We start from the raw sequence: 13,734 nt of genomic DNA, 5'->3' as shown, positions 1-13,734 counted from the left end.
TGCTCCCGCTTGCTTGCTTGCTTATAAATGCATTTCCTGTTCGTTAGATAACTAATAATCCAGTAATCGTGTAAACAAACTGAGGGATGGCACTACAGTTATTGTCTACAGCCATTGACAGCATTATATAAATGCTTAGTTTATGTTTAGACTCTTTCACAGTCAAAAACTCTTCTATTGCATAAGCAAATAAGCGCTTTGGTAACAAGAAAGCTAAAAGAGAAAGAAAGCACAGATCGGTGTATACAGTATCAATCTATCACCGGGATGCTTTCAAGCGCTTCTCATTGGCTGGTAATGGGTCGGGATCCCTGTTGTCTTGGTCCAGGGATGGATCCTATTACCTCTGCCGTGTTCTCACTGATCTCCAGTCAGCCTTAGCATTGACCGCTGGCCCATTTCAGATGGTGGGACAATTTTTTAGCTCCAAATCTCCTTAAAATTGTGTTCTGTTTGACAGAACATTGCGGAGAGAGCAGTGTGGTAATGTCACTAAAGCACTTTCCATCTACTTCAGGGGAGGGAAGATGTCAATGAAGTCTGGGAAGGCAAACGCATCTGATCGGCTAATGCTGTCTGTCAGCTGGTGGGAGGGGAGTCAAGCAAACACTTGCTAATGACAGACGTTTAACATCACGCGCAGCTGACGTGGATGAGGTTCAGCTGACAACCGCAGAAGATGCCAAAAGATGAGATGCCAAGAAAAGAGGAATGGAAGAGAGGTGTAGTTTTACTGGCAAAGAAACAGAGCAATAAAAACAAACAGGAGGACAAATAATGACGGAAAATAAACAAATCTTGTTTTGCATTTAAAATGACCTGAGAGTGAGAGCACTAGAGACATTGTTCACATGCTTATGATTAACATAAATGACACAAACTCTCAAATAAATGAAATAATGGATAATATCTAGTAAAGAATAAAACATTTAGAAACATGTACATGTATTTAACTCTATAATTCTATAGTAAAAAACAAAACAAAACACAATTTAATAAATCCTTTCTAAAAAATAATGCATAAAATAGTCTGAATTCTCATTTGAATATTTGATATTCATTGTTTTATATATGAGAATATATATACATATTTTAAATAGAATTCTAAAAGATATAATATTAAGATTTAAGAATTCAATGTTTGGTTAAATATATTTTGTGTAAGAACTTTTTTTTTTTATACGTTTGAGAATTATATTAATAAAATAACTTGTTAAAAAGGGGAAGAAATTATATGTTTTGAATTTTCATATATTTTTTGGCCATCATGTCAAACACCATTTCGAAAAACATTTTCTTCAGAACAATGTACAAATCTAGTTTTCTATTGTTTTATTAACACACAGGCTGTGAGACTCGGGTCACGCGTGTGTGACGGGACTTTCCATATAGATGATGTCCTGATGCGGACACAGACACACACATTCCCAGAGGCCTGCGTTCTGAACAGTACGGTCATGCTTTGGCCAACCATCCGCAGACAAACCACTCGCACAGATTACCCAGCAGCTGTCTCGTGTCCAGAATTCACAACACACACACACACACACACAAACACACACACAATGCAAATGCTGTTACTCCAGCATCTAAAGTTGCAACAATACCAGAGCCCACAGATGATCAGAGTTCAGTAACTGTCCAGAAAGAACAAAAATATGAATCACACAACACTCCCCATCTGCACGTCTACAGCCCAACAAAATCACTCAAGAGCATACATCATACTCATCACACACTCATACATCAGTGCGAGACTCAGGATCAACAGAGAACGCCGCCTACACCCAGCGATCCATCATCCGTCTGGATGTATCATGAGAGTAACAGAGAGAAACGGAGCCCTATCCTACCGTTAGCAAGCCAGAGCCGTCTGCGCAGACACAGAGATCATACAAAACACACACTGTGCGTGCCGGACAACACACTCGCTCTGTACTGATCTACTCTTTCCCACACACTCCTTCATCTCAGACGCTGCTCCTCCCTGTTTCTCTTCCCTCTGTTGATCATTAAATGATCGTCTGTTTGCTCAGTGTTTCTCACGACTGGACAGTCAGTGAACTGGACACAACACACACACACACACACACACACACACACACACACACACACACACACACACACACACACACACACACACACACACACACACGCACACGCACACGCACACGCACACGCACAAACTGATGTTTACATGACATGCAGGTTAAAACGTTTTATTTGATTATGATTTAATTAATTATTAGTTACTTTATGAAACTGTCTGTAAAACCCCCAAAGAAAATGAATAAAACTTGCATTTATAGAAAAGCAAAAAACATTATTAACTAATAATTTCTGTAAGGTCAGTAAGTTAATACTTCAATTCAGCAAGGATGCATTACATTGATTAAAAGTGATAGCAAAGGCTTTTTTTTATGTTACAAAGGATTTCCATTTCAAATAAATGCTGTTCTTTTGAACTTCCTATTAATAAAAAAAATCTATTCATGTTTCAAGGTTTCCACAAAGATATGAAGCACCTAATTCATATCAGAATGATTTCTGAAGGATCATGTGACACTGAAGACTGGAGTAATGATGCTGAAAACTCAGCTTTGATCACAGGAATACATTACATTTTACAAATTTACTGTATTTTTATTTTTTTAATCAAATAAATGCAGCTTTGGTGAGAAAAAGAGACTTCTTTCATAAACATAAAGAGAGATATCCAAAACTTGAGAACGGTATAGTGTCTGAATGGTTTATTTATGACAGTGCTGTTTACGTTCTGCCACACAGACACACAAAGGTCACCTAACACAACTTATTTTAACGTCTTCTCGTCGACCACGTTCACTTAAGACGGCATTCATTCAAACTTTCCCAAAAAGCTTCTTATATTTATTTATAAACCACCCTGAATATGCATAAGTTGACATGTGGATAACTGCACCAACCCATCATGACTCATTTTCCATGATCTGACTATTAATAATTCATCTTTCATTCATTCATTCATCCATTTTAAAACGAGCTATAAACCACTTCATGAGGCCATTACAGAATTTAAAAACTCAAGTCACTAAAGACTATGGCGTTACTTTACAGGTCAAAAAATTACTCGAAAAATTAGAATATCGTGCAAAAGTTCAAGTATTTCAGTCATTCAAATTAAAATGTGAAACTAATATATTTAGTATATACAGTACCAGTCAAAAGTTTGGAAACATTACTATTTTTAATGTTTTTGAAAGAAGTCTCTTATGCTCATCAAGCCTGCAGTTAATAAAAAAAAAAAAAAAAACAGTAATATTATGAAATATTATTACAATTTAAAATAATGGTTCTCTTTTTTAATATACTTTAAAATGTAATTTATTTTTGTGATGCAAAGCTGAATTTTCATCAGCAAGTACTCCAGTCTTTGGTGTCTTATGATCCTTCAGAAATCATTCTAATATGCTGATTTATGATCAATGTTGGAAACAGTTGTGCTGCTTAATATTTTTTTTTTCTGGATTATTTGATGAATAAAAAGTTAAAAAGAACTGTATTTATTTAGAATAGAAATCTTTTGTAACAATATACTCTACCGTTCAAAAGTTTGGGAACAATAACTTTTTTTTTTTTTAAGAAATTAGTACTTTAATTCAACAAGGATGCGTTAAATTGATAAAAGGTGATGGTAACGATTTATATTGTTAGAAATGTTTTTATTTTGAATAAATGCTGTTTTTATGAATAAATGCTGTTAACGTTTTACTCATCAATGAATCCTGAAAAAAGTATTCCAAAAAATATATTAAACAGCACAACTGTTTCCATCATTGATAATAACTGAGTATCAAATCATCATATTAGAATGATTTCTGAAGGATCATAAGACACCAAAGACTGGAGTACTTGCTGATGAAAATTCAGCTTTGCATCACAAAAATAAATTTATCATTATTTTAAATTGTAATAATATTTCATAATATTCCTGTTTTTTTTGTTGTTTTGTTTTTTAACTGCAGGCTTGATGAGCATAAGAGACTTCTTTCAAAAACATTAAAAATAGTAATGTTTCCAAACTTTTGACTGGTACTGTATATATATATATATATATATATATATAACTATATACATATGCATGATTATACTTTACAGAGGGCCGACAATTCTGTATTTAAAATCCTTTTTTTTTAAATTGATTTCATGCAATGTTCAAATTTTTCTGAGATTTTGAATTTGGGGTTTTCATAAGCTGTAAGCCATAATCATCAAAATGATCACTTTTGCACGATATTCTAATTTTTCGAGTTTCCCCTGTATATAATAATCAGTAAAAACGAGGCTCATTAGTAAAATAATATGACCATATTGACAAACTATAAATAGCGGAAGTGCCAGAGCAAAATATAGATGATGTTCTGAACTTCAGTAGAAGTAATTACTCACAATATGCTCATACAAACAAATTAATTTACATAAACATGAGTCTACGATGAGCAAACATTTTATTTTCTCAGACACTGCTGAATTTCTAAATCAAACATCTGCACTGGTGTTTGCGCATCTGCGTTAAGTCGAAACATCCCGTTCGTGGCCTCATACTGGCTGACATCTACTCTCAGATACGAGACGCTCATCTGCCGAAGACAGGAAACCAGTGGCAGAGGTTTCCTGCCAAACAGAGAGTCGTTGTCTTCCTCCATCTGATGTAAAATGATCACCAGCGTCATCCTGCGTTTCCTTATCAGCGCGCATATATAAACACATCAGACGAGGTCATGGGGTCACTCTGACGAAGCTATGATGACTATTTGAAAGTTCAAACTAAAAGTATTTGATTGTGTTTCACATACTTTTGAATGGCAACAAACATCAAATGTTAATTAAATAAAACCCTGAATATTTTTTGAGGTAAAGAAGTAAACGTTCAGTCACAGTCTCACTTCACTTCAGGTTGTGAATATAGGAAGAAGTCTCACACACACAAACCGAGCTCCAGTGCATCTTGGGATATAGCGCTCAGACCGAAAGTATGACAAACGTTCCTGTAAATAAGGTCTGGCTCTCGGGTCAAGGTTTACTGGTTTTTCCAGCAGATGCCATAAAGTAGCTGTAATTTTACATCCCTCCAAACTTTACAGCTCATCGTGTCTCTCTGCGTTCAGATGATTCAGGCAGGAGGAGTGTGAGATTTATAACTCAAAAGCATTGGAGTAATAACGCCAGTCGATCCTTATTTTCAAACCAATTTAGGCGTCATGGCTGATCAATCAATCATTGTGTGCGCCCATTAACGGCAAAGAAGAGAATCGAGGACTGGAATGACAATAAAACTGAAAACGTAAAAAAAATAAGGGTGTATCTCACAAAAAATTTTCAAAAGTTATTTTTCACCCCCAAAATCAAAAGTAATTTTTGCTTTGTTGAAATTATACTCTAAAATCTAAAAGAAAATGAATCCTACTTCTAGGATCATTAGCGTTTTTGCATTGTTCCTTTATTATATATTATTAAATACATTATTTACACCCCAAATTCTAATTTCCATAATGTGCAAAAAATTTATCATTACTGCAATATTATATTATATTAAAAGAAAGGTACAATTGAAAGTTTTTTTTATTTATTTATGCAACATTTAATTATTTTTAAATGTATCAGGACAGAAAAAAATATATTTTTATTACAGTACAGGGTGGGCCATTTATATGGATACACCGTAATAACATGGGAATGGTTGGTGATATTAAAGTCCTGTTTGTGGCACATTAGTATATGTGAGGGGGCAAACTCCTCAAGATGGGTGGTGACCATGGTGGCCATTTAGAAGTCGGCCATCTTGGATACAACTTTAGTTTTTTCAATAGGAAGAGGGCCATGTGACACATCAAACTTATTGGTAATGTCACAAGAAAAACAATGGTGTGCTTGGTTTCAACGTAACTTTATTCGTTCATGAGTTATTTACAAGTTTCTGACCACTTATAAAATGTGTTCAATGTGCTGCCCATTGTGTTGGATTGTCAATGCAACCCTGTTCTCCCACTCTTCACACACTGATAGCAACACCGCAGGAGAAATGCCAGCACAGGCATCCAGTATCCGTAGTTTCAGGTGCTGCACATCTCGTATCTTCACACCATAGACAATTGCCTTCAGATGACCCCAAAGATAAAAGTCTAAGGGGGTCAGATCGGGAGACCTAGGGGGCCATTCAACTGGCCCACGACTTTGTACAACACCGATTATTCATTTATATTATTAATAATACATCTTTTTTGTGATATTCACCCATAAAACTACAGTGTATTCTTTGTCCAGATGTATGAGGGGTTGTTGAGACACTTCAGAAGCCAATGCACTGTAATTAATTAGCTAATACCCCGATGCTGATGCTTCTGTGAATGAATGGATGAATGGTGTGCGATGGTGCAATTACAACCCATTTACAGAGAACTAAAAGCCAAAATTGTCTGGCACACACAGTGACTTCCTTCTCTGCCGCCACAGAGAGCTGAAGATCTGATCTCAAAGGGGACACTAAACCTTTATGTATTTTCTGACACGTGTGAAACAAACAGAGCCGGAGGATTATAAACCACACTTTACTGAAATGAACAATAAACAAACAAACCCCTCGCAGCTCTTGTTCCTGTAAACGGCTTTAATGGCTCATGAATACAGTAACAACATCTCCTCCTCAACAGACACTTATTTAGGTTAATGAAAGTGACAGAAAGCGCTTCTGTGTATGTGGCTCACAGGTGCATGCTGGGTAACACCTGAGGCTTGTGTGTGAAACGATTCACTGGTAGTTTGTACACTAGCAAAAAACAGCCAGAAATGCAATACAAACACAAATGCTCAATAGTGAACATTTAATGTGCTTCTCATTTTTTTTTCTGGACACATTGCATTGTGACTTTATTTTTATGACAATTAAGAATTTTAACCCTCGATTCTGATTATCGCAATGTCAAAACATTTGATGTCAGGCATTTCATATTTTATCTTTTATCTAAAGTGTTTCTCATTCCTTTAACAGTATTTTTAGTACTGAAACTGAAACAATCTTTGAAAATTAATTAGCATGCATTAAAGGCAGTGCAACAAATTCTACAATGATAAATGCTTCTCTTAAGGCGAGACACGGCAGGCTTTTTTTTTACTGGTCAATTTTGAGATTTGGGGATATTTGTCTTCAATAACACGTCTTCTTTCAGACTTGTGGTGAAAAAAAGTCCGAAATACACATTTAGGTCTTTATTTTATTACACTTTGTCTGTTTGCGTCTGTAGATTTCTCATAAATTCAACAAAAGTTTGCGTTCTTAATCAACGTGCTGCTCCGCGATCGCTGCCGGCAGCCTGTCATCACAAGCGCCAGTAGGAAGCTCTCTCTCTCCTGTACAACGCTGTCGGATCAAAATATGGTAATTTCCTTTTTACCAGCAACCAATCGTGAAAGTAAAAGGGCTGAATGCGCAATCTCATTGGCTGATGATAAATCTTTATAGCCCGTTTTCTCAAAATGACTTTTCTCTCATTCTCCAAGGCCGAAATCTCCACTTCAGTCGCACCTCTATACACCAAACTTTCCAGTCTTGTACCTAGGTATATTATGAAGACATTTACAGAGGGATTTGTAAATATATTATTCCTAGCCTGATTTATATAACATTTTATTCCAAAAAACATGGCGAAAATCATTTTTTTTAAGGCTATTGACAGTATTTTCTGATCTACAGGATAACAAAAGCAGATATCCATAAATCCCTCTGTAATTTTTTTCCCCATCTAATATGTGAACACAATGAAAAAATAAATTTTAACCTGGCTTTATCCAATACTCAGATTAGCGCATATTTAATTAGATATGGCCTAATTTTCATATTTAAATATTAAATTACAGAAAACTTGTAATACATTTTTTTCTCATCTTAATGCAAGTAATCAACTGGGAAAGTTTCATGGTGATATCTGCTAGTTAAAAATGTTACCCCATTCACCTGTAGTGTCTCGCCTCAATTTAAATATATATTATATATTTACTTGCAATATAATCATTATAGGTAAAGACAAATAATTCAGTAATACGAAAAAAAGGGCTTAAAATGTCTTGTGAAATTAATCTCACGATGCAAAAAAACAAAAAACAGGGTTATTAAATCTATTATTTTGGGGCAGTAAGAAGTATCCCAGCATGCATTAGTTATTTGCACTATTCATTATTCACAGGCTCGCTCTCAAACACTGACAGCCGAGGAGTATTTCTGTCTTTTGTAGTCGCTAATGGGAGAGAAAGTGTGGTGTGGATTTTAAAGAGTTTGGCGTCGGCAGTATCAGCTTTGTTCTCGTCATTGCGAAGGCCGATACATGCTCGTGCGAGCTCTAATGGCTCATTATATTCACATCATTATATTCACCCTCACCTGAGCTCTCTCAGGATCGCCCTGAGACTCGGCACAAGACTCCATGTTTCTCCAGAGAGCGCCGGTCAACGCTGTTCACAGATCTGCATGTCTGCGGAGACACAAACAGACAAGTACATTACGATGCATGTTTATGCTAGGCTAGCCAAGCAGCTTAATCATAATTAAAGGAATAGTTCAGCCAAAAAATGACAATTATTATTAAAGAATTGCACACTTGCACTGCACTCGAAATCGAATGCTTCCCTACTATTTAGTATGCGAAAAACAGAGTATACAAACACACAGTATCTGGATGACCTTATACTTCCGGCGAGATTCTGAAGTGCGCATTCGGTGAACACTTTACTATCCCATGAGGCCATGGGAAAGGGTTTTGTGAATGGCAATGAGGCGACAGTGTGAGTGACAACATGGCGGATGCAGTATTTACACACATATAGAAGTAGAACATGTTTATTTCACAGTCAACAAAGTAAGTTTAAAACCAAATGTAGCACCTAATATATCCAGTATGTGATATTAGAAACAGGGTTAGAGAGGAAAAGACCATCAGACTGGCATTTAAAGCAACCAATCACAGTTTGTATAGCAAAATTCCTCTATTTTCTCACATATTTGCTAGTCTGTAGACATTTTTTGAAAGTTATCATTAGTTTACCAAGACATTTCGTGACAATATCTGACGCAGACAGCTCTTATTTGAAGCGCAAACATCGATGGCACTCAGATCATTTGCTTTCCTCTTTATCTTGACGTCCCACACAGCGGGAACGAGCAGCACAAGCGTCCTCAGGTGCCACACAGACCCGGATTCAACGCATGGCCTGTCAACTGCTCAGACCAAACTTTCACAAGCGGAAACTTTTGATCTATAATTAGCAAAGTAGGTCACGAAGGGGAAAAAAACGATGGAGAGAAAGCAGAGGCGGTCCAGGAGGCCTCGTAGACTGTGAAACTGTAACAGTGTGACGTGATGCGGCTCAATTTACACCCTTAACACTGACCTGACGTCCTTGCCTTTTTATTGTGCGCATATGCTAATGTTAAAAAGTTATAATAATTAAAAAAATTTGATGTTTTGAAAGAAGTCTCTTATGCTCACCATAACCAAAAATACTAAGATACTAAAATACCGGTTTCCACAAAAATATTAAGCAACATAACTTTGACAATAAGGGACATTATTCATAACTAGGCACCAATAATAATTAATAATAACTGAGCAGCAAATCTGCATATTAGAATGATTTCTGAAGGATCACTGGAGTAAGACTGGAGTAATGATGCTAAAAATTCAGTTTAAATTAGGAATAAATTCAGTAATATTTTAATATATATAAAAATAAAAAATTAAAAAAATATTACGCAACAATTATTTTTTTTTATTTTTTATTTTTGATCAAATAAATGCAGCTTTGGTGAGCAAGCATACGAGACTGATGTTTCAAAAACACAAAAACATTAAATATTTCAAACTTCCTCATTCCTGTCTCAGACAAAGATGTACAATAGTTCGAGGGTCACAGCTTACTGACTAGTCAACACAATGTGTGTGTGACTTCTAGAGAGACCTTGTCAAATTAACACTCCGGAGCGGGACGCAAAACCACAACCAGAAAGTGGTAGACAACTGTTCTTCTGAACCAACATTCATGCCTCTTCAATCTGAATATGAATAACAACTGCTGGGAAATATCCAGAGCCTGTGGCTGAAACACATCGGCTGGAGATAATGGTCCGCGCACACACACACACACACACACACACATGCTGCAGACCAAAGGGAATAGAAACAGTTGCAGGCGCGACTTCAAAGGAAACTTCAATGCGTTTTGTGAAACACAAAGCACCGGTGCAGGTGAAAGGCTGTGGAGGGACGCGCTGGTCTGAGAACAGTGAAGTCCAGCTACAAGCAGCAGAGAGGAATATTTAGCTCTCTAAACGCCCCTCTGTTTATTTAACACCTATTCTGGCCTGTTAGCATGCTAATTTCAGTCACCGAAAGCACAAACCTTCAGATTTTCTTATGCATATAGGTCGGGTAATATCGATGAAATTCAATATTGAACACATGCATTTGCTCTGAAATGGCACAGATAAATAAATAAAAGGAACCCATATTGATCAAACAGTCACTGTAGTAAATGCACTTCAAAATGTTAAATTGTAAAATACAATAAAATGTAGTTACAAAAATAAATCAAGACATGTTTTCCACAAAAAATTTACCAAGGAAGAATATTTAGCCACATTATTTATTTTTTATTTATTTTTGTATTTTTTTACATGCACCAATATACCAATCTATTAGGTAAAAAATATCGATATAAAATATATAATATTTTTAGGGTAAAAAATATCGATATAAAATATATAATATTTTTAGAGTAAAAAAAATATCGATTTCTCGATTTGAATCGATTATCATTTTTACGAACCGATATCGATTCTTAAATCCCAATAATCAATTAGGCTAGTCATCCTGTTTTCAGCTGATGAATGAATTAGGGCTGCGCGATTATGACAAAAATCATAATTGCCGATTATTCCCTTGAAATTGTAATTGCGATTATTAATTACGATTATCACAATTTACATTGAATATATTCAATGTAAAATGTGATAATCGTAATTAATAATAGACATATTATTATACATGTTTACTTAAAAATTGTGAACACACACACTGTCCCCCTTTACTTAACATACACATAAATTGTAAGAATATGACTAATAGTAAAGACTACTAAGAAATAAACATTAGGTATAGATGCTAAAGCTATTAAATAGCAGTCCCAAACTAGCTTTTGTAAATACAAAGTTGGTATGAGCCACCACAATCATTTAAAAATATAAAAAATAACACAAAGTGAAAATAAAGTGGCATTTTGGGGTTAATATTGAAACGACAGTTACCATGGTGAATACACAATATTAACAAGAACTGTTAATGAAACATGGAAATTGCTCCTGGTGAATAGAATGAAAATCATTCCTGCATGCAAATTCTTCTCAGCTAACACACGACGTACCAGTAACGTGATTTATTGGTATTTTACTTTTATTTCGTGACTTACTAATTTACAACGTAACAACGTTGCATGCTCGTAGTTTCCTTTGCACTTTATACACAGCGCGCGCCGCCACATTTGCGCGTGCAATTGAAGAGTGTGCGCTACGAACACAGTAGCCTATAATGGCTGACATGACAGGAACGTCCGTTTTTCTGAGGTGAAAGACTTTTTATTTCAGCGTACACATAGCCTACGTCGCTGCCTGGTAGTTCCTATTGTGCAGGGTTTTCTAAAGTAGTTGTGATTCGCCTCTTATAACATGCTCTAAATGCACGCAGAGTGTTTTTTTTTTTTTTTTTTTTGTAATCGCGGCTTTGAACGATTACGTAATCGTGGCATCCATAATCGTAATCGCGATTAGAAATTCGATTAATTGTGCAGCCCTAGAATGAATGGAACATTGTAGCGCATCCCATCCAATAAATCGCAATAATCTTTGCGCTTTGTTACTATTGATATGAAACAAAGTCTCATATTTCAAATTACGTCCATTTTCTTACGAGATTCCAAAACATAAATACCGCTTTGTCGCTGTGGCGTGAGATCGCTCTGACTCAGCTCTAGAGAAGCACATGATCTTCTCTACCGCCTTAACACCAGTTACAGCGCAGAATAAACATGAATGAGCATCTGAAAGTGTGTTAAAGATAGAGTACAACTTATCGAAATCCGTATCATGTGACATGGAATCGCTCAGTGTTTCAACCGTGGAAAGACGTCAGTAAAACAGCTTGTAAACAATGTCATGTAACGTCACATTTACCTCAGAAAAACCATATCCAGTGGCCATAAACTCGTCAGTCAGCTAGAAAAATTAACTCTAGAGAGGAGCATTTTGTTAAATATATGCACCATATTACATATTCAATATAATTTTTAATATTCTTCAATTTTGAATGCATGTTTGAATAAATCTGGCAGGTTTTTATGACAGCCACCATATAACTTTATTATTATAAAAATAAATAAAAGTGTAATTTAAGTGTTTGTATACAAAGCAGTACATTTTTACCTTCAGTATTATAGTAGGCTAATGAAGCCTATAACTGACTCCCATAGTTTACAGCATTAGTGAAGAGATTTGTTTTCCTTGAGAAAATTTGCCATGTATTGTACCTGATATCTAAAATAATCAATATTTAATCGAAATCGAATCGAATTGCAAGCTTGTGAATCGAAATCGAATCGAATTGCAAGCTTGTGAATCGAAATCGAATCGAATTGTGAAATTTGTGTCAATACCCAGCCCTACAATCTATATCAATAAACAGCAATATTTACCTATAAAAATTAAAAAAAAAACAATGCCACCATGAGATCAAAACAAACTGATTCCCCAAAATGAATCAAACCTCCCAAATCATATATTAGAGACACTATTAAAACATCTCTCGTCTTAACACTCTCAAGTCATATCACATTAAAACTGAGTGCTGTTGTTTGACCTTAAAAAGCCCGAAGGCTGTTTCTTCTTATCGATCCCTCAATGCAATTTTCCAAGGACATTTATTCTTTATTTGAGTTATTGACGTCCTGTCAGGGTGTAGAAACAGTGGCGTATGACAAGAACTAGCTGGTTTAGGTCAGTGGTCACCATCAACTCTGAAGATTTTGTATGTTTTCCTTATCAAACACACCTGAATAAACTTGTGAGTAGAGACTCCAAGACCTGAAATGTGAAGAGAGACGAGAAAAATGTGTACAAAAAAAAAAAAAAACGCAAGAATTTCATTTGAGACCAGAACGAACCACAAAAGAGGAATAAAGCGGATCAAGAAATGCTAAAACTGGAATATTTGCAGAAGTAAAACCACAATGGGTGGGTGTTGGGTGAAATAAACCAAAAGAGTGCAGACCAACAAACAACGTTGTTTCAAAATCATTCCTTAATTAGCTATGTGATATCACACTGAATAATAAAGCAAACATACAAAACCTTTATGCACATTTCCCACAGATGCCTGTAGCGTAAGTCTAGATGTCAGCCTGTGACCGTCAACACTCCCACACTCAATCTGTGTGAACATACGTGACAAACTCTGAGAACTTCATGGGACTCGTCGAATCTGTGAGCAGATACAGATCGCTGTGGTGAGAGAACATGTCCAACCTGCCACAGCAGAGCAGTGAAAACATTAGGGTAGACGGTCTAATTTGATTCAATCTGCATGACCCAGTTTCTCTGCATGCTGGAGGGTTTCGTCTTTAATAGCACTAACTCTGCAGACGGTTGCTTATGGTTCA

General features: G+C 35.8%; 1 protein-coding gene across 4 annotated transcripts in view; it reads right to left on the bottom strand.

Moving 5' to 3' along the window:
• osbpl8 (oxysterol binding protein-like 8) overlaps nt 1-13,734 on the bottom strand; it is a 78,818-nt gene that overhangs the window by 43,037 nt on the left and 22,047 nt on the right. For all 4 annotated transcript variants that reach the window (XM_084407297.1, XM_084407298.1, XM_084407303.1 and 1 more), the window contains exon 2: nt 8,414-8,504. In XM_084407297.1, the coding sequence (XP_084263423.1) occupies nt 8,414-8,458 (45 nt within the window). In that variant the 5' untranslated portion in view covers nt 8,459-8,504. The remainder of the gene's footprint in view (nt 1-8,413; nt 8,505-13,734) is intronic.

The sequence above is a fragment of the Rutilus rutilus genome (genome assembly GCF_951802725.1).
Source record: "Rutilus rutilus genome assembly, chromosome: 4".
Taxonomy (NCBI): Eukaryota; Metazoa; Chordata; class Actinopteri; order Cypriniformes; family Leuciscidae; genus Rutilus; species Rutilus rutilus.
Note: the sequence above shows the minus strand (reverse complement) of the source record. Positions and strands in the feature narration are given on the sequence as shown.